The 25,924-nt window shown below is 42.9% G+C and overlaps 1 protein-coding gene across 6 annotated transcripts in view; it reads left to right on the top strand.

The window, feature by feature from the left end:
- Positions 1-25,924, top strand: part of INPP4B (inositol polyphosphate-4-phosphatase type II B) — a 394,433-nt gene that overhangs the window by 92,312 nt on the left and 276,197 nt on the right. For 4 of the 6 annotated variants that reach the window (XR_011364011.1, XM_069978640.1, XM_069978641.1 and 1 more), the window contains one exon: positions 2,458-2,574. The exons of 1 other annotated variant lie outside the window; for it this stretch is intronic. Coding sequence is in view for 3 of the 5 variants with exons in the window: in XM_069978640.1 (XP_069834741.1) it covers positions 2,458-2,574 (117 nt within the window). In the remaining 2 variants the exon portion in view is untranslated. Of the gene's footprint in view, positions 1-272; positions 337-2,457; positions 2,575-25,924 lie in introns of those variants that run through there. One more of the 6 variants, XM_069978648.1, reaches the window with a different exon arrangement.

Genomic DNA, 25,924 nt, shown 5'->3' with positions numbered 1-25,924 from the left:
GTGTCACAAGATGAATAGCTGAGAAAAAGCATGATTCCATTAAACTCTGTCAGATGTATATGCTGTATGTATCTATGCCCCCCCCCCTCCCCTCCCGTAGTTGTGGTGTGAATTACAGACGGCTCCGGTTTTGCTGTACTTCTGTAGATCAGCATGGAGAGATGCAGGTCCACGCTGGGCGATCAGTTTGCTGAGTCAACTAAACCCCTTCCAGCGGGGTCCACACACCAGGCCAGAACTCAATCGGCTTTGTACAGTTGCCTTGGCAACCCGACCACCCAGCATGGACCTGTGCCTCACCGATCTGAAGAAGAAGTGGGGAAGTCAACTTATCAGGTACCTGATGGCTAAATTCAGTGTAGGTAGGTGTATACATCTGTATACCTCCAACTGAACCTGCATACACTGGGACATGTTGTCCATAGGCTCCAAAATGATGCATGATATTTTTTTGGCCTCTATTGGTCCCTATGGCGTATTAGGGCCTATGGATATGTCAGAGCTTCATTCCCTACATATTCCACCAATGTCTGTAAAATGGGATATGAACATAGACTTATACTGCTCAGTACCAATATTTAATGTCCTTGATACTGCTTATATGTGTGTGTATGTATGTGTGTGTGTGTGTATGTGTATATATATATATATATATATATATATTATATATATTTCATTCATTAGGATAGTATGTGTAGTAGGGTTGATTAATCCAAAACGGTGTAAAGTGAAACTGGCCCAGTCGCCCCCGGCAACTAATCGGATTTCACCTTTCATTCCTCACAGACTCTCTGGAAAATGAAAGGTGGAATCTGATTGCAACTGAGCCAGTTTCACTTTACACCATGTTTGATAAATCTGATAAATCTCCCCCTTCATAACCTTATTACACACACTGTCCATCTACCTTTGAAACACTATATATATATATATATATATATATATATATATATATATATATATATATATATAATATATAATTTTTTTCCAAATCAAATGGTATCAAAGGCTTTATTTAAAAATCTCAAGTCTTCCAGTACTTATCAGCTGCTGTATGTCCTGCAGGAAGTGGTGTATTCTCTCCAGTCGGACATCGCACTCTCTGCTGCCACCTCTGTCCATGTCAGGAACTGTCCAGAGCAACAGCAAATCCCCATAGGAAACCTCTCCTGCTCTGGACAGTTCCTGACACGGACAGAGGTGGCAGCAGAGAGCACTGAGAATACACCACTTCCTGCAGTATATACATCAGCTGATAAGTACTGCAAGACTTAAAATTGGTATATGGTATATAGAAATAATTTACAAATCTATATCACTTTCTGGTACCAGTTGATTTAGGGGGGGGGGGGGGGGGGGGGAGTTGCCAGAGTTGCGCTTTTAATATAAGAAATAGATATAAGGGAGCCGGATCTCCTCTTCTTTACATGCAGTGTATGAGAGACATTATATCCGCTGGTCTCTTACATTTCTGAAGCTTAGGAAAAGCTGACAATTAGATGGATCCTGCAGAGGGGTAATGTCTGTAATGGTGAGGGATACTGCTGCTCCTCATGTACACACAACAGCCTGTACACCTGAACGGCCGTGTTCCTTCATCTCTGAATGTAGGGCATCATGGCAGCAGGTCGTCCGTGACAATTACCGTTTACCATGTGAGAGCTCCTGTTGCATACATTTCCCTTTAGGATCTGCATTGGTTCTTTGGTAGATTTGCTCCCAGTTTGATTCCCACTTAATAAGCCTTCGTGTAATTGTCCGTCCAGCTCCGTATAAAGCGCCGTTCAGGTTACTCTCAGAAACCCAGAGAAGTCATCTGCTGTTCAGGTGGATTAAACCCCCTGACGGATACCAGAACATTATTAGCTGTATTTTAAAAACAGATGTTCTCATTGGATATTTAGGTCAACTGGGTGTTATAAAATGGAGTGAACGGATAAAAGGCGACTGTCAAGAACAAAGTCTAAATCTGTCCGCGAACCTGACAGCAAGCAGGGTTTGTTGAAATAGATATCATTGTCAGCGGAATGTTGTGGGTGTGTGGGTGTAATCCCCCCAATGCTGCCCTCATTACAGCCGCCGTCATTGGTGTCGCCTAATCACAAGAGTTTCTGGCTGTTTGTACAAATTACGGCACACGTCCCTCCAGAAGAGACGCAAAGCGCTGTGACAGCTGGCCCCAAGGAAACACAGGCTGGCATAGGAAATAAACAGTTTATTACTGCACACTGGTAACGCTCCATTCACTCCATTAGACTGGTGCCATGCATAGGCATCCCCACCCCATGCCCGGCTGATGTGCCAGGAGACGCTGTGACTTTGGAGGGAGCAGAGATTGTTCTTTGACATGATTTTTTCTCTTCCCCCTCTTGTCTGCATGCTTGTCTGTCAGTTGCTTTCTGTGCTGCCAGCAGCTGCCACCTCATTGAGCTCAGACTGTCTGCTTGTGCTATACAGGGAACAAGAGATCCACTGTTTCTGACTGGTGTGACGTTTCCCTCGGAGTATCCCATCTACGAAGAAACGAAAATAAAGCTCACGGTGTATGATGTCAAGGATAAGTCTCAAGAAACTGTGAGTATCCCGCCGCTGGCACTTTTATTCCTTTCTCGCCTCCGTCCACTTCAGGGCTCTCTAGAATGACATTAAAGTTAGCAATGGACGCGGTAAGTGGACTGGATGGGCCATTTTCTATTTTCTCAGCTCCCTAATTACACTATAAAGTGATAAGTGGATGTTTTTGAGCCTGGTGAACGCTGCTCTGGTCTGTGCTCAAAGGCCACCGAGACCGAGCACACGCAGCTCTTTAAACATGTATATTCTGCATTCATGTTTTATGAGCCAAGCCCTTCTTCTTCTTCTTCTTCATCATCTTTTTTTTTTTTTTTTTGCTGTTGCTTTGACTGAGGATGCTTTTCTCCAGCTTATCCTTGGGCTTAGCAGGATAGGGGTTAACTGCAGCCAAGCTCGCTGGAGCAAGTCCCTTGCATTTCTGCAGCCCGAGAAAGAGAACAGATGGATTAAATTAAAGACTGCAAATAACCTTACAAGAAATATGGCTTGTACAAATGGGCCTCTTCACGGCAATCTGCTAACCTGTTATATGAATGTTAGCAAGACGTTAAGTAAGTGCTCACCCCTCAAAACCTGTATTGGAGGAACATGTGTCTCTGGCTAGCCGTCCGGAAAGCTTTGTCTGCCCGATTTCTTATCAGCATCAGAAGTTTCCCTTGTGTCTGTGTAGAGTAATGTGAAGTATAATATGTAATAAGAAGTATAAGAGGAATAGGCGTTGCTGATTGGTATCTTCTATGTTTAGACCTTGGATGGTCACTTTAGTTCCTTCTCATATCATTTATTCTTGTTCATGTTATTTATTGCGGCTGACGCTTTCTTCTCTCTTCGCTTTTTATAGCATTTTGACTTGTTTTTTTGAAGATTAAATTTGCATGTTCATTTCCTATGAGGTTTTGTTTTGCCTGCTAATGTACATCGAAGAGACGCAGACTTTAATGGTTCTTCCTCAATCTGATTAAGTCTTGAACTAAATGTGAAGAGGGAGAGAGAGTGGGGGAGATAGAGAGAGAGAGAGAGATGGATGTTCTGTCCAGACTAGGATTAATGGAAGACACGTTCTCAATGGAACTTTGTTTCTGGCCATTGGGATGCTGTTTGATAGTCAATATTGCTATGTGTTCTCTTTAGTTAGATGTTCGGTCCATCTTCGCTTTAGATGTTTTTGCATTTAATGAATGAATATTGTGTGTATCTACTTTCTGCTCTCGTCTTTGTGTCACCATTGTTTCTCTTTTCTCCCAAGATAAGTTGAGCCTGACTAGAAAAAGTTTTTGAATGTCTTTTATACCTGTATGAGTATGAATCGACTGTATGCATAAGACATTGTCTGCAAAGCATGGCCATTACATTATATAACCAAAATACTGGGTGCCAAAGGAGGAACCACAAGAACCACCAATGCCAGCCTGCATATATTTCTGGTTCTTGTGGTACCTCCTTTTGCATCCTGTGTATTTTAAAGTAGTTTTAATTAAAATGTATACAATTTAATTCACCCCTTTTTGTAATTCAAGTGCCTGACATGTTTTAATATCTATTGATTTATGTCTAAGTAGTAATATGCTATGACTTTTCTACTTTTTCCCACAGGATCTTTTGTGTTTAAAAGATATATCACGCAAAAGTTCAAGTGGGCAAAAATAAAGTAAAAAAGTCATATCTGTTGTTAGAGAATGTACATTGTAGTTGGGTAACAGTTGTATGCTGTGGTTCAAGCACATGCTGAGGGCCATACATAAGGCTTTCATATGAATCCCGGCATACAACTGTTACCCAACTACAATGTACAATCTACAATCTCTAACAACAAACATCCTAAAAACAAAGCTGCCTTACTGATCACAACCTGAACATGAAAGAAACAAACTACACAGAGGAAATAAAAAGCTATTACATGGAGTTTCTGAAGCAGATCCATGCCCTTAGGGGTAAAGATCAGAGGAAGAAGGGAGAAAAAGGAAGGTCAAAAGTACACGAAACAACTCCCAGCCAAAGTAATTTAAAGGGGTATTCCAGGAAAAATCAATCCAAATCAATCTACAGGATAGGGGGAAAAGTAGGAGATCATGTGTGTGTGTGTGGGGGGGGGGCTTACCTCTGTACCCCCCATCTCCGTATTGGGCCCCGGCTTCTGTATTATGAATAGAGCCACAGGGAAGGCACATGACCCGTGGCTCTATTCATTTCTATAGCACGACGGAAAGAGCACATTCCTATAGAACGCCGCCAGAAGAGCACTGTACTTGGTTCTCCAGCACCTCCAAAGGAATGAATAGAGTCATGGGTCCAGTGTTGGACTGGGGTATCTGGGGCCCACCAGAGGAAATGATCCTGGGGGCCCACCAATGAAGAACAAGTGAGAAACAACATGTCAGTCAGTGTTTGTGCAGGCTCTAAAGCTGGGGGCCCACCGGATGATCCTCCGGTCCTCTGGTGGGCCAGTCTGACACTGCGTGGGTCACGTGCTTTCCCTGAGGCTCTATTCATAACACAGAAGCCAGGGCCTGATATGGAGATAATGGGGGGGGGGGGGGGGGTACTCCTACTTTTCCCCTTATCCTGTGGATAGGGGAAAAGTAAATATTTTTCCTGGAATGCCCCTTTAATTCATAGAGGTTTCATATAAAGAGAACATTGTTACAAATTGAACATTAAAAAGGATATTTGGTGCCATTGGATGAGCTTATACCAACCCAGCAATCCTCTCCGTATATGTCATTCTTCCCTAATCAACAAACTGGTGACAATTCAGATGGAGTGGATGGTAATTAGACAAAGCAAGAAGCCTGCTCTTATTTTCCTTCTCCGATCATTCTGTCACTAGGCGGCCAATGAGATGTAGACGTCTATATATCGGTATGAGGAGTGCACGTCAGGTCAATCACTCTTGCACTCCTGGAATGTGATCAGAAGAGACGGCTTTCCAAGTGCATCAGTGCACGGCTCGCAACTCTGTCATTGTGCGTGAAAGTACTACCAAACAAGTCAGGGCATCTCTCAATGCCGAACCTGTACCTGCCTGCTCGTTGTATGTCTCTGTAATCTCAGACCCTTATATAATCTTTCTGTTATCTCAACTTTGTTATTTCAATAGAAAATATGACTTTAGAATACTGCTGTGTAGTCTCCCCGTATGTATGTGTGTGTACGGTGCTTTAACTTCAATTACCTCGATAAGAATCTTGCACCAAATCGGTTGGCGCTCTGCGTTCTGCGGGAATTTCTCACATTTTGGGAAGAACTGTCATCTGTTTGACCCTTTTGATCAAGGGAAATAACGTTTCCTTACTAGAAGTAAACTTTCCTGAATGCTTTATTAGATGTATTGTATAAATAGAGGCTGAATGAACGAGGAACATGGTCGTAAAGCGCTGCCAATCTGGACTTGGAAGTGACTTAGCCGGGTGCTATTCCAGGGGTTGAAATAGACTTGGCAGACAAGCCGGCTCCCATGATGGAATAAATGAGTAGCACTTGTCTAAAGCTTTTGCACTGAATAAGCCGCTATATTTGCAGCCTTGCTCTTTGCTCTATTATGAGCTGCACAAACTGCATAAGAAAATTGTAACATTTCACAATGTAAATGTAATGTTTCCTAAATCATTACGTTATTAATGGTAAATTCTGGACTCCTATGGCCGATACGCTGTATGTGCTTAGAGTAACCACAATAACATTGCCGCATTAGTATACAGTTTGTTTTGGGATCGGTGCAGATCAAACAAGGTAGCGGCTCCAAATCCAAGTACTGTATGTAGTGGAGAAACTCTGTGATGCATCCATAATACTGAACATATATTTACAGACAGCACTGTACTAGGAGGTTTGGGTTAAGAAGATTATTGTAATACTAAGAAGGAAGGATGTTGTCCTATTGTGGTAGATTCATAGTAGTGTTATGTTTTATTAAATTTTTAGCCAAACCAGATGAATAATTGATCCATATACTATCAGGGTATGCTCCCACACAGTATTTTTTCTGAGTATTTTGCAACCAAAACCAGGAGTGGATTTAAAAGACAGAAAGGCTATGTTCACACACTGCTGAAATTGAGTCGGTGGCCGTCATTTATTGGCAAATAATGGGCATTGTTTTAAAATAATGGCAATTATTTGCCATTAAACGGTGGCCGTCCACTCAATTTCAACAGTGTGTGAACATAGCCTTTCTGTGTTTTCTATCCACTCCTGGTTTTGGTTGCAAAATACTGACCAAAATAACGTAGCCTTATGGTGTAACTGGGGATGTGATATATGGAAAGACCCAACCTACATTGACTCATAGATCCCATTGACTTATTTTTTTTTCTTTACTGGGTAGGATATTGCCCATCAAAGGCAATAGAAATCTGATTGATCTGAACCTTAATCAGGCGCTTCGTCAGGGACCGCTTTTTTTTTTTTTTTACAATTTTCGGGGACGGGGTCGATGAATACATCCACGTACCTCCCTGGCTCCAGTACTGCCACCCACGTCCAGCTGCTCCCTATCTCTGGATGCTTTCTGGTCTGAGATGGGATTTGAGACATGTCAGGCCCAGTCATTCGGCAGCAGAGGCGGCACATTGTTACAGCCACTGATTGGCTGAGCGGGCTTGCCAATGTCATGTCTCGAGTCCTGTCTCAGTTGTGAAAGCGCCCGGGAACCGAAGCAGCTGGATGCCGGCAACAGAGCTGGAGACGGGGAGGTAAGTGGATTTAATTCTTTGTTTTCACCCACCCCCTCTCTGACGATTGTGAGTTTAGAGATGAGCGAATTTACAGTAGGAACGAAGCAAAGCACTTAGTTCCTATCTGAAAAGCTGGATTCAGTCCAGGGAAATTCTCCCAGCACCCGGGGAGGAGCGGCATGGATCGGAGCAGAATTTAAAGCCCACAGCCTGATGAGCAGAATGAAGATAGAAACGAAGTGCTTCACTTTCGTTCTTACTGTAAATTTGCTTATTGTGAAAAAGGGGTCTTGCTCCTTTTAAACGGGTTATCTCAAAATTACAATTAGTAGATCAATTAAGGTCCAATCACTTGGATCCCTAAGGGTATGTACATGCTATGGAACAGGCAATGAATTTTTAAGAAGAATCTGTGCTGCGGATTCTGCTTGAAATTCCACCTGTCCCATTGATTCAATGAGATTTCTCAAGTGCAATCTGCCCAAATAATTGTCATGTCAATTCTTTGGGCGGGTTGAGGATTATGCTTGAGAAATCCATTGAATCAATGGGACAGGCAGAATTTCAAGCGGATTCTGCTTGAAATTCCTTGCCTGTTCCATAGTGTGAACATACCCCAAGGAGTCAAAGAACAAAGACAAATATCCCCTGAATGATTGGAGTAGGAGTGACCACTCTATTCATTGTTTGTGAGGCCTCTGGACATTGCAGAGCTCAGCAAAACATTGCCACTCCATTCATTTGGGGAACACTAGACCTCCATTCTCATGGGGGTCCCAGCAATTGGACTCCCACCAATCAGCTAGTTATCTGTCCAATTTTGTATGTTTAGATAAGCCCTTTAACACCATTCTGAATAGAGTCTTTCTGCAGTTAAAATATATGCCAGCCATGAGTTGGCATGTATTTCTGAGATTGCCACATGGACAGCCTGTGATGCCCAGGACTAAATATAAGACTGGGTATTCTTTTTTCCCAGCTTTTCCTAATGTTAGAAATGATGGAACATACAGTAGGTTTTGGTTTACATGATCCCAGATGCTCTGCATTTGACTCCTAGTGGCTGCAGAAGATAAATGCAGCCATAGGGCTCTCTGGAAAACAAGGATACAGCCTATGGCTATGTTCTCACATACCGTGTTTCCCCCGAATATAAAACACCCTCCTAAAATAAGATACCCAAACTACTCTACCCTCTAGCCTAAAGTAAGGCATCCCCACAAAAATAAGGCACCCTCTATTCTAAACTAGGGCACCCCCCAAAGTAAGGCGCCCCCCAAAAGTAAGGTCACCCGTTGCCACCCGCCACCACCCAGGACTCCTCCCCACGTCCCCACGCATACCTGACCCGCCACTGATGCCTGACCACCCGCACTCTTGGTAGCGGGGTGAGTATTTCAGGGAGGGAGGGAGGGGAGAAATAGGACATCCCCCGAAAATAAGACATAGGGGGACATTTACCAAGGAGTCTAATGTGTGTGACTCTTCTAATGAGGATTGGTGTATATTTTGTTCTTGTGATCTTGTGACTGATATTATTAAAATGTAGCTCTGCCATAATAAATGTATGACTTAGGACTGACCAGATGTAAGCCTGCACTGGTTTGTGTGACTTTTAAAAAAGTGGTAAACGATAAATTAGGCGTTATCTCGGATTGTGCAAACTTTTACGTAAATACTCAAACAGGCAGATCAAAAAAAGTCGCATCTAAAAAATATTCACTCATCGAATACTGGTTCATAAAAAAATAGGTGCAAAACCCTTGATAAATTTCCCCCATAGTGCCTGTTTTTGAGGGAAAAAGAATATAAGGCACTGTCTTTTTAGGGAAACACAGTAGTATTTTTTCAACCAAAATCAGGAGTGTGTTGAAAACATAGAAATCTTTCCTTTATAATTTGCCTTAACAGTTCCACTTATGGTTTTGGTTGAAAAATGACTGACAGAAATACCATGTGTGAGCTTAGTCAATGACTGTATCCATGTTTTCCAGGCTGCCCTAGGGCTGTATCCATCTACTCCAGCTATCGAGAGTTCGAGGTTCGGAGGAACACAAACTTTAAGTTCGCTTGTCTCTAGTTGACTTCTCTTTCTAAATCCCTTTAGTATTACTATGGACATATGTACTTTGGTACTGCACATTGCAGCTACGATAGAGACAAATAAGAAATGGGGAAGGGAGACCTCTATTTTGAGAAGAGATACTGTACATTACTCAGAAACGTTTCATGTTGTGAACTTCCTTCCTCCTGGTGTTGGCCATAATGGTGTGTTGGATATGGTTGTGAACTTCCTTCCTGCAGGTCTTTGCCATGATGGTGTGTTGGATATGGTTGTGAACTTCCTTCCTGCGGGTCTTTGCCATGATGGTGTGTTGGATATGGTTGTGAACTTCCTTCCTGCGGGTCTTTGCCATAATGGTGTGTTGGATATGGTTGTGAACTACTCTTCCTGCGTGTCTTTGCCATGATGGTGGGTTGGATATGGTTGTGAACTTCCTTCCTGCTGGTGTTGGCCATGATGGTGGGTTGGGTATGAATGTGAACTTCCTTCCTGCAGGTCTTGGCCATGATGGTGGGTTGGATATGGTTGTGAACTTCCCTTCTGCTGGTCTTGGCCATGATAGTGGGTTGGATATGGTAGTGAACTTCCTTCCTGCGGGTCTTGGCCCTGATGGTGGGTTGAATATGGTTGTGAACTTACTTCCTGCGGGTCCTGGTCATGATGGTGGGTTGGATATGGTTGTGAACTTCCTTCCTGCGGGTCTTGGTCATGATAGTGGGTTGGATATGGTTGTGAACTTCCTTCCTGCTGGTCTTGGCCATGATGGTGTGTTGGATATGGTTGTGAACTTCCTTCCTGCAGGTGTTGGCCATAATGGTGTGTTGGATATGGTTGTGAACTTCCTTCCTGCTGGTGTTGGCCATGATGGTGGGTTGGATATGGTTGTGAACTTCCTTCCTGCTGGTCTTGGCCATGATGGTGGGTTGGATATGGTTGTGAACTTCCTTCCTGCAGGTCTTTGCCATGATGGTGGGTTGGATATGGTAGTGAACTTCCTTCCTGCGGGTCTTGGTCATGATAGTGGGTTGGATATGGTTGTGAACTTCCTTCCTGCGGGTCTTGGTCATTATGATGGGTTGGATATGGTTGTGAATTGCTGTCACTATTTAGGTTTAAGGCTCTATGTATGTTGTTATTTAATTTTGAAAACCTTTCCATCCTCCCGATTTTATGTTGTACTTTTATCATTCTGTACTTCTTCCTCTTTCCGGTTGTTTAGAAGCAGAATGTAAGAAAAGTCCAAGTTTAACATGCCTATTTTCAACACTACATTAAGTGTTAGCTCTAATAGCTTGCATCCATTTCAATGGCAGTTAAGTACAAGCCACATTTTTTTGCAAATACGGTAGTTAGTAATTCGGCAGAACGGAGAGTTTAAAAGCAGTTTATGTGTCTTTGCGTTTTGGAAGTAAATAGAAGTGCGTAAATCATTCTGCTTTCGCGAGCGCTTAGCGGCAATTTTTTTCTTAAAATTATTAAGAAGCCTGAGCATGCCTAAATATTATTTATTTATTTTTTCAGAAAATAGATTTTATCTTGAAAATATTCTATTCTTCTTAATACTAAAAGGCAGCACTAGCTGAAGGTGCAGGGTCTTGTAGTAAATCAGCGTGTCACAGTGACGGATAGTCGAGGCTATGTACAGTCTCTGATAAATGGCTACAACACCATGAGATGACTTAATTGTGCCATGAAAGAGAGTCCTATGGATGTGAGCGGTAGGAGCTGCTTTGTGCTGTCGTTCGCTCTGTGCTTTGAATGTGGCCATTTATTGTACTTGTGTTCTCTGCAGCTAATTCCAGAGACATTACCAGGCGCACATTACCGGGTTACCCAGCCATCCTATTCGGGTTACAGCGAGAGGTTTTATACACTATGGCACCAAATAAAAAGAAGCAAAACCACTTAACATTGTATATTGAGTCACTGTGATTTCCCGTCATTGGGATAGAGTCTCTGATAACCTTTTACTCTTGACAATATGCATGTGGACAAGAAGCCTTCTCCTAGAATCATTCAAACCAACTTCATCTGTCAGGTGGCAAAATGGTGATTCATCGATTCTGCAGATTTATTTTCTCAACGCCAGTGGGCATGTAAAAAATTAAAGTATCGCACCAAATAATAAGCAGTGAAATACTTAACTGTTTACTGTAGTGTAGTGTAATTGAATATAACAAACTGTAAGATACCTTATCAGAGAAAAATTCTCTAATCAGGGCTATACTTAAAGGGGAACTCCGGATAAGAAAAATTTGTTTTCTATTAAAAGTACATTAAAAGTTATATAGATGTGTCTATACAATGTATTACCGTATCTGTGCGGTTCTGCCACACTGGTAGCTGATAGAAATCCAGGAAGTGAAAAAAAAAATGGCCCCTGTGCCATTTCACATTGTACAATATACCATGCCTCTGTCTCACATTGTGTGTGTTTGCTGAGCACAGGCTGATGATGCAGACAGGGGGCAGGGTGTGATTTCACAGGAGGCTTGGCTGGATCCCCCAGAGATTCACCATCTCTGACTGGCCAGAAGCAGCTGCTGCACTAATTTTACTGATTGTGATGGGTGGAGACTGTAATGATCAGCTGAGGGAAAGCATTGCATTCTGGGAACTGCTCAACCAGGAAGAACAGAAACACAATACAGAACAACAACCCCCCTTAAACAAATGGATATTTGGTAGTTTCAAAACAGGAATAGATTGGTAAGTAATGCTATATGCTTCTACAGAAGTTTCATTTTTTTTAACATCTACCTGGAGTTCCCCTTTAACCCACCCAGCTAGCTCTCTTATCAACTCTGAGAAGAAAGTCCATCTTGTGTTTACAAGAGAAGCAAATTATTGGGAGGATCAGGTTACATGCTGCCTATACAAGTTTATGGAAAGGAAAAAAGAGCGATAGGAAGAGACGTAAAAGGAGAGCGTCAGCAGCAAAAAGAGAATGCACAAGCTTACTGTGAGCAATAACACTCACCCATGGGCTTGTATATTAGCTTAAGGCCCTAGTACATAAAGCGATCATCGGCTGTTAAAGGGAACCAATCACCCAGAAAATCAATGTAAAGACAAGGATATGTGCTGATAGATCACCCAGCACACTTCCCAAATATGCCCCTGTAACCTCTGTGCCCCCCTCAATTAGACAGTAATCTTACTTTGTTCAGGTCACGCGCTGTATGTAAATTTTTGCTAAGTAGTCCTGGTGGGCGTATGTAGTCCTGGTGGGCGTATGTAGTCACGGTCCGGGGGCGTATCTAGTCACGGTCCGGGGGCGTATCTAGTCACGGTCCGGGGCTGTAATCACGCCCAGAGGGGCGTGATTCGGAGGCTTGCGGTCCAGTGACATCATCCGGCGGCTTGCGTTCCGCGTCGCGGCCGCGCTGACGTGTTCGGGAACCCGCGCATGCGCAGTACGGCGGGAGACGACGCTGACGTACTGCGCATGCGCGGGTTCCTGAACACGTCAGCGCGGCCGCGAAGCGGAACGCAAGCCGCCGGATGACGTCACTGGACCGCAAGCCTCCGAATCACGCCCCTCTGGGCGTGATTACAGCCCCAGACCGTGACTACATACGCCCCCGGACCGTGACTAGATACGCCCCCGGACCGTGACTACATACGCCCACCAGGACTACATACGCCCACCAGGACTAGTTAGCAAAAATTTACATACAGCGCGTGACCTGAACAAAGTAAGATTACTGTCTAATTGAGGGGGGCACAGAGGTTACAGGGGCATATTTGGGAAGTGTGCTGGGTGATCTATCAGCACATATCCTTGTCTTTACATTGATTTTCTGGGTGATTGGTTCCCTTTAAGGCCGATAATCGTCTTGTGTAATAGAAGACAATGATCAGTCAACATGCAAGATGTCGGCTGATCGTTGTCTTTACACATGTTGAAAGATCAACGCTAGCAGCAATAAGCTGCCGTCGCTCCACGTAATAGAGCGGCAGCAGCAGACACCGCTATCTTGCTTGGGCTGCTTGGACGATCTAGCCATCACCCAGGCGTGTAATAGTGCTAAAACGAGCGGGGAACGAGGGGCAAGTGAGCACTGACCTGACAGGTCGGCACTCGTTTGCTCCTCTGAATTGCCCCGTGTAATAGGGGCTTAAGACTTCTCAGCAGTGCTCTATAATATTCTCCTTGCTTCTGCTGCTTCCTAGGTTGTACTATAGGGATAAAGGAAGCAAGAGCTCCTTATCTGTGTATGTGCTGTATATGAGAGATATCATAGCAGCTAGTCTCTACCCACTAGAAGGACAACTGAAAATTAGAGATGAAGCCAGCAGAGTAGGGATTTGGTGAACACTGGCATATATAATATATATTCATAAGGAATACCCCCATTTACACACACATTATTGCTTATTCTGAAAAGATACCTGAGACAAGAGGTATAATTAATAATGTGCAGTATCATTACTATTCAGTACATATAGCCTGTGGGGCGCCCTCATCCTCTTGCATTTATCACTATGCATACCCGCAGGAAGGTTTCTCCTTGCATCATTATGCCGTCCATACAGAACACGCATTTCCACATCTCGGCTGATAGATTGCTTCTCAGCTAAACCTTTGCATTGTGCATTGTGATCTCAGGCTTCCGTGTGACCATGGAAACCCAATCCCCGAAGCCTCGTTGTGCTGATATTTCATCCACAGTCTGTTCGGAACTTTGTAGTGAGAGTTACAACCAAGAACAGAAGATTTTTATGAACTGTGCACTTCAGAACTCTTTGAGCTTGAGTTATTAATCCATTTCACGGCTGAGATGCCGCTCACAGGCATTTCCAGCTTATAATAACAGCACTTACAGTTGTATCAGACGTATTGAGCCGGGTCGATACTGACAAACCGACTTGTTGGAAAGGTGGCATCCTATGACGCTACAATGGTACAAGTCAGTGGTGGATATTTATCGAGGGTTTTGCGCCTATTTTTAGGTGAATAATTCGATTTTTCTCCCATGTTTGGTCTAAGTTCTATTTATGAACCAGTATTTGACTGGTGACTATTTTTTAGATGCAACTTCTTTTATTTTTTTTGTTTAATCCGCCTGTTTTGAGTATTCACCCAAAAATTCACATAATCCGGGATTTGCGCCCAATTTATCACCTGCAACTTTTTAAAAAGTTGCACAACATGGGGAATGCCTACGACTGGTCAGTACCAGGGGGAATTTGTTTGTACAATTTTTTTGTGAATATTCTGAGAATAAGAAAAGCTTTGTTACATTAGTCTTATTCAGCTGGGTAAAAAATGGACGAATATTCTATAGAAAAATTGCATATTTCAGGGTGGTATTACACGGCCTGATAATAATTGGAAACGAGCGCCGATCTGCTAGATCGGCGCTCGTTTACTGGGCCTATTACATGGCCCGATTGTCGTTTAACAAGGACTGCGGGGACATTGTTACTGATGTCCTTGCAGCCCTTGCTTTTACTTTATGCATTACCTATCCAGGCTGCATGGCTCCTCTTTCGGTCTTCTTCTCCTCGGGTCCGTCACGCTCCAGCTTCAGAGCGGCCTGTCTCAGCTGACAGGCCGCTCAGCCAATCACTGGCCGAGGCGGTCCCGTGCCAATGATTGGCTTAGTGGCCTGTCATCAGCTCAGACCGGCCGCTCTGAAGCTGGAGCGGGCGGGACCCGGGGAGAAGAAGACCGAAAGAGGAGCCCTGCAGCCTGAATAGGTAATGTAAATCGCCAGCCGCCGGCCGCGCACCGATATTACACGTACCGATGCGTGGTCGGCGCCCAACAATTAAAGGTTCAAACCATTGATCATTGTCATCGGCTGATCGTTGTATTTATTACACAGAGCGATGATCGGCCGAATCGGGGCCTTAGACTCAAAAGTAAATGTTCCCCAAGGTGTACTTCAATCTAGCTTAGGGGTGCGGAACCTTGAGTCTCCTGCTGTTGCAAAACTACAGCTCCTATCATGCCTGGACAGCCAAAGATTTAGCTGTCCAGGCATGAAGGGAGTTGTAGTTTTGCAACATCTGGAGAGCCAAGGTTCCCCACCCCTGCCCTATTCTATGGATAGAGGATAACTAGCCGATTGATGGGGATCTGACCGCTGAGATCTCCACAATCATTAGATTCAAGGTGACATGTGCTCTGGAATAAATGAAACACATATGGCCAGTGCTCAGTTCACTATCTATCACTGTCTATAGGGCTTCGAAACATTTGCCAATCGCTGAGCATTGCCACGCATGTGTGGGCGGCCCTGTTTGTCAAGAGCACGTTCTGCTTTGGATCTCATGATTGATAGGGATTCCAGCTATTAGTTCCCTACTATTCTGCTACTTATCCTTTATCCTATCAATAGAGGACATCTTTTGATTGTGGTGTAACATCTTTTAATCACATGCTCCAGGGATTGTGCCCTGAAGGCTACTCCTCTCCATATTACCTCTGAAGGCATATGGGCATCATGTGTGTTAGCCATGACTAAGTGCGCCTGTTCAGCGTCCAAACTTCCGATGGAGGACTTTGTATGTTTCTTTTTCTACAATAAAGTGCGAAGAGAAGATCGGGTGAGTGCCGCAATTTCATTTCTCTATTGCAAGTGGCATATGGGCATCATCACAGGTGTCCTCCATACAGGTGCCCTCTCTGTTACACTCAGCAAGGAGAATTGATCCATGTGGTCAGATAAACCCTCTGCCAGCCATATTAAATTGTCATGGGTTTCTTGAGTGTAACCAATGGTGATCACTAGCTTTTTATGTTTGATTCAAGAGAAGGATTACAAGATAGCCCCTTCTATCAGCATTACAGGTCAATAAGTCTCCTCATCTTTACTAACCATTATAAGAGATTGTTCACCAATTTATTTTTTCTTTCAAATCAACTGGTGACAGAAAGTGCCAGAGATTTGTAATTTACTTTTATTTTTAAAAAATTCTATTCTTTCAGTACTTATCAGCTGCTGTATGTCCTGCAGGATATGGTGTATTCTTTCCAGTTTGACACAGTTCTCTCTGCTGCCACCTCTGTCCATGTCAGGAACTGTCCAGAGCAGCAGCAAATCCCCATAGAAAACCTCTCCTGTTTTGGACACTTCCTGACATGGACAGAGGTGGCAGCACAGAGCACTGTGTCAGGCTGGAGAGAATACACCACTTCCTGCAGGACATACAGCAGCTGATAAGTACTGGAATACTTATTTTTTTAATAGAAGTAAATTACAAATCTTAGTTGTTTTATTTAATATTTTATCTTTAATGATGATGTCCCACATACCAATTATATGGAGACATAATACAAACAATAGCATATTGCATAATAGCAGTTTTTTTCAATCATATTATGAGTGTAACATGATACGCTTGCAGTTTTGGGTCAGCGCAGTAGATATTGAATTTTAATCCTACAGGGAGTTCCGGGCTACACATTCTTCATTAAACAAATATTGACTGACTTAATGCACATATATATATATATATATATATATATATATATATATATATATATATATATATCTCCTAAGCCCCCATGTTTTAATGTACCATGAAATTCACCTGTGTATGCAGCAATGTTACAATTATGATAGAGGAAAGGGTAGAACTATTTGACAAAGTTGTTATGGAAAAAAAAATAGTTAATATCACTACAATAATGTGCAATAAACAAGTGTGAAAATTGAAACAGAATTTGATCCTCAGACTTTTCCCCCAATGGCTCCTGTATACTGTATATATATAATTACCCTTTAGGCTATGTTCCCACACAGTATTTTGCTCAGTATTTTGCAACCAAAACCAGTAGTGGATTGGAAACACAGAAAGGCTATGTTCACACACTGTTAAAGCTGAGTGGCCGTCCGTCATTTAATGGCAAATAACGGCCGTTGTTTCAAAACAATGCTCATTGTTCTAAAATAACAGCAATTATAATGTGGCCACTGTATAGTCCTGTTATTTGGTAATGAAAATGTCTATTATTTAGGCATTGTGTGACTCTACATCTGTATGTTCCTATGCACCCACACTTGTATTCCTCAAGATCCATACTTTCCACAGATCCAGAACCAACCTTCACATTGTGGCCTAGGAGAATAACTCAAATAGGTTATCATACATGTATCCTTATCTTAAGGGGAATTACAGCATGTTAGACGAATCTAACCTGCTGATATGTTTCTACTGCACAGGAGACGCCGAGGAGGAAGGTATGACTCTTATAGTGTGTCTCTTACCTTCCTCCATGACCCCGTTCCCTTGCAGTTAGTCGTGTGCTCCATAGTCTGGTAAGTCCTCGATTGTGCCGATTCGGCTCGCCTCCGGCTGGCCCGCTCCACTGATTATCATCAGAAAGGGGCAGGCCATCCGGGGTAGGATCAGTGCTATGGGGGCGGTCAGTGCTCCAAACGGTCTCACCACATCGTGGAGCATACAACTAACTGCACTGGAATGGCGCCGAAGAGGAAGGTTAGAGACATACTATAAGAGATAAGAGGCTATACTATACTATACTATAAGAGGGCTTAAACGATCTTAAAAACGATCGCAATAACGATTTTTCTTACAAATTTTCTAACGATTTATTCGTCTAAACGCTGATAGTTATAAAAACCAAATCGTTGCTTCAAAATTATTAAACGATCGATTGGGCGAATTATCACTTTGTGTAAACGCAGCATTAGATTCTTCTAACCTGCTGATAGTTCCCCTTTAAGAGTTGTGTCACGGTGACAGGTTCTTAAAATGTTCTCCTGAAATGTAGAAATGAATATGCTTCAGAATAAGATGCTTGAGATTAAGACAAGGAAATAGTTGGATACTCTTTACTGGAGCTGAAATTGCTGGTTTGAAGATTTGTCTTGCTGTAATGACTTACAACGGGATTCTAAATTTCATGCGTTCCTGCTCCTATGAATAAATGCAGGCAAAGATTTCTCATCCTTCATTGTCAATTGATGGGACATGTGACACTGCAGGACGGGTCTCATGACATTGACAAGACACAGTGTTCATTTTAGGACATCACAGCGTGTCATAATAAATTATCTAAGTCACATTTGTTTGAAGACACAACTTATGACTATTTGTCCTCAGACTATTACAAATGTGATATCCCCTTTAAAATTAAAGGGATATTCCGGCGGGGGGGGGATTTTTCCTGGAACTGGGGATGAGGTGGCTAAGGGAAACAACGTCCACTCACCTCCCCGGTTCTAGCGGCGGGTCCCGTATTGCGGCGCTCCGGTCCCCAATGCCCGGACGCTTCCTGGTGTCTGACGTGGGCCCGAGACGATACGTCTCAGGTCCGCTCAGCCAGTCCGTGAGAGAGGCGGGATCTGAGCGGACTTGAAACGGATCCCGCCTCCGTCACTGACTGGCTGAGCGGACCTGAGACGTCACGTCTCAGACACCAGGAAGTGGCTGGGAATCGGGGACCAGAGCACCGCGATGCGGGACCTGCCGCTGGAACCGGGGAGGTGAGTGGACGTAGTTTCCCTCAGCCACCTCATCCCCGAAGTACCCCTTTAACTATAACACACATTGTGGCCTTAGAAATTAGTTATAGCATATATAGTGCCTCCTGGTAATAATATACACGGTCCCATAAATTGTATTATATACCACTAAAATTAAAATTAAAATACACATTGTGCCCCCTTACATGTATGATATCATGCACTGCACTCTGAAATTATTTTTAATAGATGCCATGCCTCCATAAATATTAGTGTCCTCCAACCAAGTAAAAGATACTCACCTGCCCCTGCTCCCATTTAATTGTCTGGGGAAGCTTGTCTGTCCTTTTCTGGCAAGGCCTGGCTTAATGAAGAAGTCCGGGGATTTTGAAAACCCGGCAGTCTGCAGAGGCAGGGGGGGATTTGATAATGTGTAGGCACTTACCTCTCCCTGTGCTCAGGGTGAGCGGCGGGACCGGTCTTGGGGCTCCCGCCGGAAGTCGTTTTCCCCAGAGTTTTGATGACGTCACGACTCTTGGGAAGGTGTCTGTCCCAGCTGATGGCCAATCAATCAGCCAGATTGTGATGTCTACACCCTGGATATCCCGGAGCCCGGTGGGGGTCCTGAGGCCAGTCCCGCCACTTGGGCATGGGGAGAGGTAAGTACCTACTCATTATCAATTTATTTTGCTTGGTTGGAGGACACCAATTGTTATGGAGGCATGGCATCTATTAGAAGTATTTTCAGGGTACAGTGCATGATATCATACATGTAAGGGGAGCACAATGTGTATTTTAATTTGTGATGTGTTTTCCAGCTCATCCGCTTATCACTGATACTTTTGTATGGGCCGACTATGGTCTGTATGGGCATTACTAGAAATGTTTGTTGCCGATATTCGGCCTGTGTAAAAGGGCCTTAAGGATAGATACATAGTTTAATGTAGGAAAACTGGATTTATATCCCTCTTTTCACTGGTTGTCCAAACCAGCTGCTACTTTAACAACCAGTTCTGGAAACTGGGAGAACTGACCCCTTGAGAGATAGATCCTTAGGATAGGACTCCGAGCAGAGAACTTCAATTGGATTCCACCGCGGCAGATATTTGGGACAATTTTTTATGAATTCCCCACTTCCCAGATCCCTACAAGAGAAATGTTGTTCTTCTCTTCTTCTGTGGGAACGTCCATAGGCCTATGTTTTGTTTATTTTTTTTTGTTCTTTTTTAACAGCACTACCGTTCCTTCACATTTAAGCAATTGTGTGGGTGACAATACAATCGTTTTAGTCTTTTCTTAGCAGAAAATGATCTATTTTACATCTTTTTGGTTTCAGCCCAATATGACAAATTATAGAAGAGGTGGAAAAAAGATCTGGAGGTTGTCGGGTGCTTTATGTAGGATGGCCGTGGTTTTCAGCAGAAATCTTGTCTACAATTAACTTGAAAAAACTTCCCATTCTGGAACGATTAACACGCGGCTAAGTTTGTCCTCACACGTTTACTGATCTATTCTTATGCATCCTAATTTCGTCAACAACATTATAAGTAAATCTGATCGAGGCTTTGTGTCATTCTTTATATAAATAGGAGACGTAAAACTGGAGAGGCAACAGAAAACCACAGCGACTGCCTCTCAGTGTAATTATAACTATGCTCAGTGTGCACCCCGCTCTGACTTAAAGGGTACCTGTCATGGCAACATTCTCCGAACCCGAACCATGTTTCCCTGGCAGCCTCTAACTTCTCCAGCTGCCGGGAGTCAAATAGTGAATGTTGGGGCTTAGAGAATATTGACAAATCCAAACTGTTTAACAAGTGCACTAACACAACTCGTAACATAGATGGAAAAAAAAACAACAGCAAATATATAGTTAATATTGCCTTTTATATGCTGGCCGGTCTACAATTAATATCAATACTCCAGCGGGTTTGAAGATTTGTACAGTGTGTACAGGGGTGTGCACAAGGGTGTGCACATTGGCGTGTACAGGTGTGTGCACAGGGGCGGGCACAGCGGTGTGCACAGGGGCAGGTACAGGGATGTGCAAAGGGGGCGTGTACAGGGGTGTGGGCGGTGGCTGGCCAATCAGCATTCATCTTTGTTCTTTTTTTTGTTGTTAGGCTGGGTTCACACTATGTTTTTCCTATCCGTTTAACGTATCCCTTTTTAATTGGTTACTTTTAATGGACAGAAAACCGTGGTCAACCCTATTTTTCTGTACGTTAAAAAAACATATCCATTTGGATCCATTTTTTTTATAATGGAAGTCAATGGAAAAATGGATCCAAACAGATGGCATACAATTGCATCCGTTTTTGCATCCGTTTTTTTTCATAAAACGTATACGCTAAACGGATAGGAAAAACGCAGTGTGAACCCAGCCTTACTAAAGATCAAAAGGCCTTAGTGAATTTATAGCTTTGTATTTCATATAGGAAACAAGCAATGAAATATATAAAGTAAACTGCAAAGATGTAGAACAGTATACATTGTCGGACTGGGGTATCGGGGCCCACCAGAGGGAATGATCCTGGGGGCCCACTAATAAAGAACCAGTGAGAAGCGACATGTCAGTCAATGTTAGAGCAGGCTGTAAAGCTGGGGCCCACCGGAGGATTCTCTAGTGGACCAGTCCAACCCTAACAGTATATCACCTTGTCTAATGTTTTAACATTATTTATTGGTAATAACCATGCCCATTTAAACAAAGGCAAGGGACAATGTTTCGATATGGAGCAGCATCTCCCTTTTTCATAAAACTTTTTTCTGTGGGATAAATTGCCCGAAGTTATAACTGAAGAAATGCTAACTGGTTCTACTTGACGGCCCTACTATACTGCTATAGGTGCTCTGCTTATGGAGACCGGTTCTAGACCATAACTGATACCAGATATTGAGATATCCAGGATTTTTAGCCTATCCCATCCCAAACTCCAGGATTTCACACTAAGGGTGGGTTCATACTGAGGAATTTTCGCGGAAATGTCACTTCTTTCGGCGGATAGCGGAATACGCCGGCCCATAAATTGGTGTCTATGGAGCTGGCGGAAAGGCGCGTGATCAGACAGCGGAATTCCGCGGATATTATCCGCAAGAATTCCTCAGTATGAACCCACCCTCAGGCACTTGTCTCAGTTTGGGTTGAGGGTCTGACGGATTATTTGTAGCATTCCTCTGCTGTTTGGAAGTCACTATTGTTGTAATGTATTATGAAGTATTAGAGCAGCTGTTCACACATTCCCTGCTATTATGTTACCGCTGTGTGAAAACCGATCTACCAGAAAAGTATGAAAATATTAGACGTTTGCTGGACATTTTATTACCAAGTTTTTCCTTGATTGTACATCTTTCTTTCATATTTATTCTATGTTCCCACTACGTATAAACAAAGGCCGTTATTTGTCACTCAAAACAACCGTTAATGTTTTGAGTATCAAACATCGGCCATTGTTTTAAATTAAAATTGCATCGAAGTCTATAATAATAAAATAATAGACATGAAACATGATTTTGACGCTGTGGCAAACAACGGCCGTTGTTCAATACATTGTGTGAAACAACGGCTGTTGTTTGCTTTGACTTCAGTGCAAATCACTGCATTATGAAAAGAACAGCCATTGTTTTAATTGAAAACAACGGTAATTTACTTCTATTTAAAAAAAAATATATATATCAAAACTTCCAGTACTTATCAGCTGCTGCATGTCCCGCAGGAAGTGGTATATTCTTACCAGTCTGGACAGCAGGAGAGATTTTCTATGGGAATTTGCGCCTGCTCTGGACAGTTCCTGACATGAACAGAGGTGTCAGCGGAGAGCTTTCTGCAGGACATACAGCAGCTGATAAGTAGTGGAAGATTTTTAAATAGAAGTAAATTACAAATGTCTGGCACCAGTTAATTTGAAAGAAAACATTTTTTGGTGAACTACCCCTTTAAGATTTCATTAGTATTTAGGTGCAGATCCTATACCTTAAAGGGGTAGTGCAGCATATAACATTTATTCACTAAATAACACACATTACAAAGTTATACATTTGTAATGTGTGTTATTTAAGTGAATGGCCCCCTTCCCCGTGTTCCCCCCAACCCGGAAGTGTGGTGCAGTATACTTACTCAATTGCTGTCAACCCTGGCCGCCATCTTGGGTCGACGACGTCATCTTCGGGAGGCTGGCCGGACCGTTCCAGCCCACCCCCATGCCGGCCCCCCCTCTGCCGCTTCTGTCAGCAGAGAGCACTGTGTCAGACTGGAGAGGACATACAGCCGCTGATAAGTACTGGAAGACTGGAGATTTTTGAATAGACATAAATTACAAATCTATATAACTTTCTGACATCGGTTGATGTTAAAAAAATTTTTTTGCTGGAGTGCCCCTTTAATTCTGTGCTAGTTATTAAAGCTAAGTATTACCGCTGAATAAGGTGTTCTCTATACAGGGTGAATGGGACACAACCTTACAGATGGCAGCGGCTTATTACATCCCCGGTTACGTTCTCCGCATGAGGAAATAACATCTTTGTGAGACAAGCGTGCAAAATACTGTGTTTCTGTGGGGTGAAAGTGGCGCTCTCCTTCTCTTTATTAATTGATTCATTATTTTTAGAACATTGTGTTAATGACCAGAGACATTTCTAAGAAATAAAAACCTTCTTTTCTGTATATCCTATTAGCCACATGTCAGATAAGGAAAAATATCCCCTATCCATGACTATAGGAAGGCGTAGTGAAGGAGGTATAATTATATTACACGAAGGCTATATTACCTGTCATGTGATTACATTTCCCAAAGGAGGTTTTCATGGTATATGTGAGTTTTATATATATATATAGACCCATAGACATATAGAAGGAAATTTATCAAACATGGTGTAAAGTGAAACTGGCTCAGTCGCCCCCGGCAACCAATCAGATTCCATCTTTCATTCCTCACAGACAAATTAAAGGTGGAATCTGATTGGTTGCCGGGGGCGACTGAGCCAGTCTCACTTTACACCATGTTTGATAAATCTCCCAGATACTGTACAGTATTTATAAACCATCAGTAACAGGAGCTCCTATATGCCAGAGGAAAACTGGAATACACATAGGCCAATGGTTAAATACAGCTAGTCGTCAGGATTGTGGCTCCATACTTTACGGCTTTGAATAAACACTAAGGGGCATTTATCATCATTAGGCCCCTGGTGTACGCCAGGGAGAAGGCACAGATATGCCCCTTCTCCCTGCCATACGCCTACTGTATTCCCCGTTCACCCCGCATGGCGCGGAGGAGGCGTGGCCTCCACTCATGCCTGATTTATCATGATTTACAACTGTCGTTAGGTGTAAATCTTGATAAAAATCACCTGCTGAAATCCATCCAGGGAATCCGAGATAAAGGGGGCAGGGTTTTATTTAAGAATGGCGTACTCGTATACAGACCTTCATAAATGTCCCCCTAAGGCTAGGTTCACACTGCGTTTAAACGGTCAAAAAAGTAGTGTCAACAGTTCTTCATTGTGCGTAAAAAAAAACGCATCCGTTTTGATCTTTTTTTTTTTATAATGGAAGTCAATGGAAAAAACGGATGCACACAAATGCATCCGTTTTTTGCAATCCGTTCTTTGCAAAAAAAACTGATCCGTTAAACGGATGCTGAAAACACAGTGTGAATCTAGCCTTAGGCTGGCTTCACACTACATTTTTGCAATGTTTTTTTTTTTTTCATCCGGCGCCGCTTTATACCACTGCCGTATTTTATTTCAAGCGTCATTAATCCCCCTTTCAAAAAGCGAATACTAGATTTTTCTTATAAATTATCAGATGGTTCTTGATAAACCTAACACCTTAAGGCTGGGTTCACACTATGTATATTTCAGGCTGTATTTGGTCCTCATGTCAGGTCCTCATAGCAACCAAAACCAGGAGTGGATTGAAAACCCAGAAAGGCTCTGTTCACACAATGTTGAAATTGAGTGGATGGCCGCCATATAACGGTAAATAACTTCCATTATTTCAATATAACAGCCGTTGTTTTAAAATAACAGCAAATATTTGCAATTAAATGACGGCCATCCACTCAATTACAACATTATGTGAACATAGCCTTTCTGTGTTTTTAATCCACTCCTGGTTTTGGTTGCTATACAGCCTCAAACATACAGCCTCAAATATACGTAGTGTGAACCCAGCCTAAAAAAGTGAAATTTAGTTAAAAATAGTATATACTCCAAAACTGAAAATAAATAAATCAATCTCTTAGAGTTAATAGGCTAAGTACCTGTTTTGTGTGTAGTATGCACATAGGGGGAGAAAGTAGAATTGTCTCAGTCGCCCCTAGCAACCAATCAGATTCCACCCCTCATTCCTCACAGATTCTTTGGAAAATGAAAGGTGGAATCTGATTGGTTGCTAGGGGCGACTGAGACAATTCTACTTTACACCAGTTTGATAAATTTCCCCCATAGGGCTTTTTAAAAATTAATAACCGGACATGAAAAACCATGGTGGGAACATAGCCTTGATGTTTAAAGTGGTGATGGATGGCAATGGTAGCCAAAGGTGTAAGAAAGAAAAACAGTGGCATGTATTGGTGAAATTGTCTGGGGTGACTTCATACCATTACTGGACATGGAAGTAAACTTAAAGGAGAAGTCCGACCTGAGACTTGTTTTTTTATTTATTTTAATGGCAGAACTCAGGGGGAAAACAACATACAGCTCTAATTTACCTCTCCACCATCTGACCGACCCCGGGATCCCTGCTGAACTTCGGAATCTCCTGTTGTACCAAAGTCACAACCCAGCTGAAGGACTGGCCACTTAGCCAGTCAGTGCCAGGGGCAGGACGCCAAGCCAGTGAATGTGAATCAAGTTAAAGGGCATGTAGCCCGAAATATGTCGATCCTTTGGACTAGGGGTATGTGTTTTACCTTCAAATAAAGTTTGCTTTTATGGGACTGGATATCTGGAGACAGACATCCTTCTTTCCTCGACGACAAGCCAGTCACTGATTGGCTGAGCGGCCAGTCCATCAGCTGGGAGGGGCATCACGACTTCTGGCGCCTGGTCAGACGGCCGATGCCATGCCATATCAAAAATTAAAAAAAAAAAAAAACCTGAGGCTTGACTTGCTTTTTAACTAATGAGATCCAATACCTGTTTAAAGAGTCGAGTGACTGGTATGA

This window comes from Dendropsophus ebraccatus, chromosome 7, assembly GCF_027789765.1.
Source record: "Dendropsophus ebraccatus isolate aDenEbr1 chromosome 7, aDenEbr1.pat, whole genome shotgun sequence".
NCBI classification, from domain to species: domain Eukaryota; kingdom Metazoa; phylum Chordata; class Amphibia; order Anura; family Hylidae; genus Dendropsophus; species Dendropsophus ebraccatus.
The sequence above is the reverse complement of the archived record's forward strand: the minus strand, read 5'-3'. Positions and strand labels throughout refer to the sequence as shown.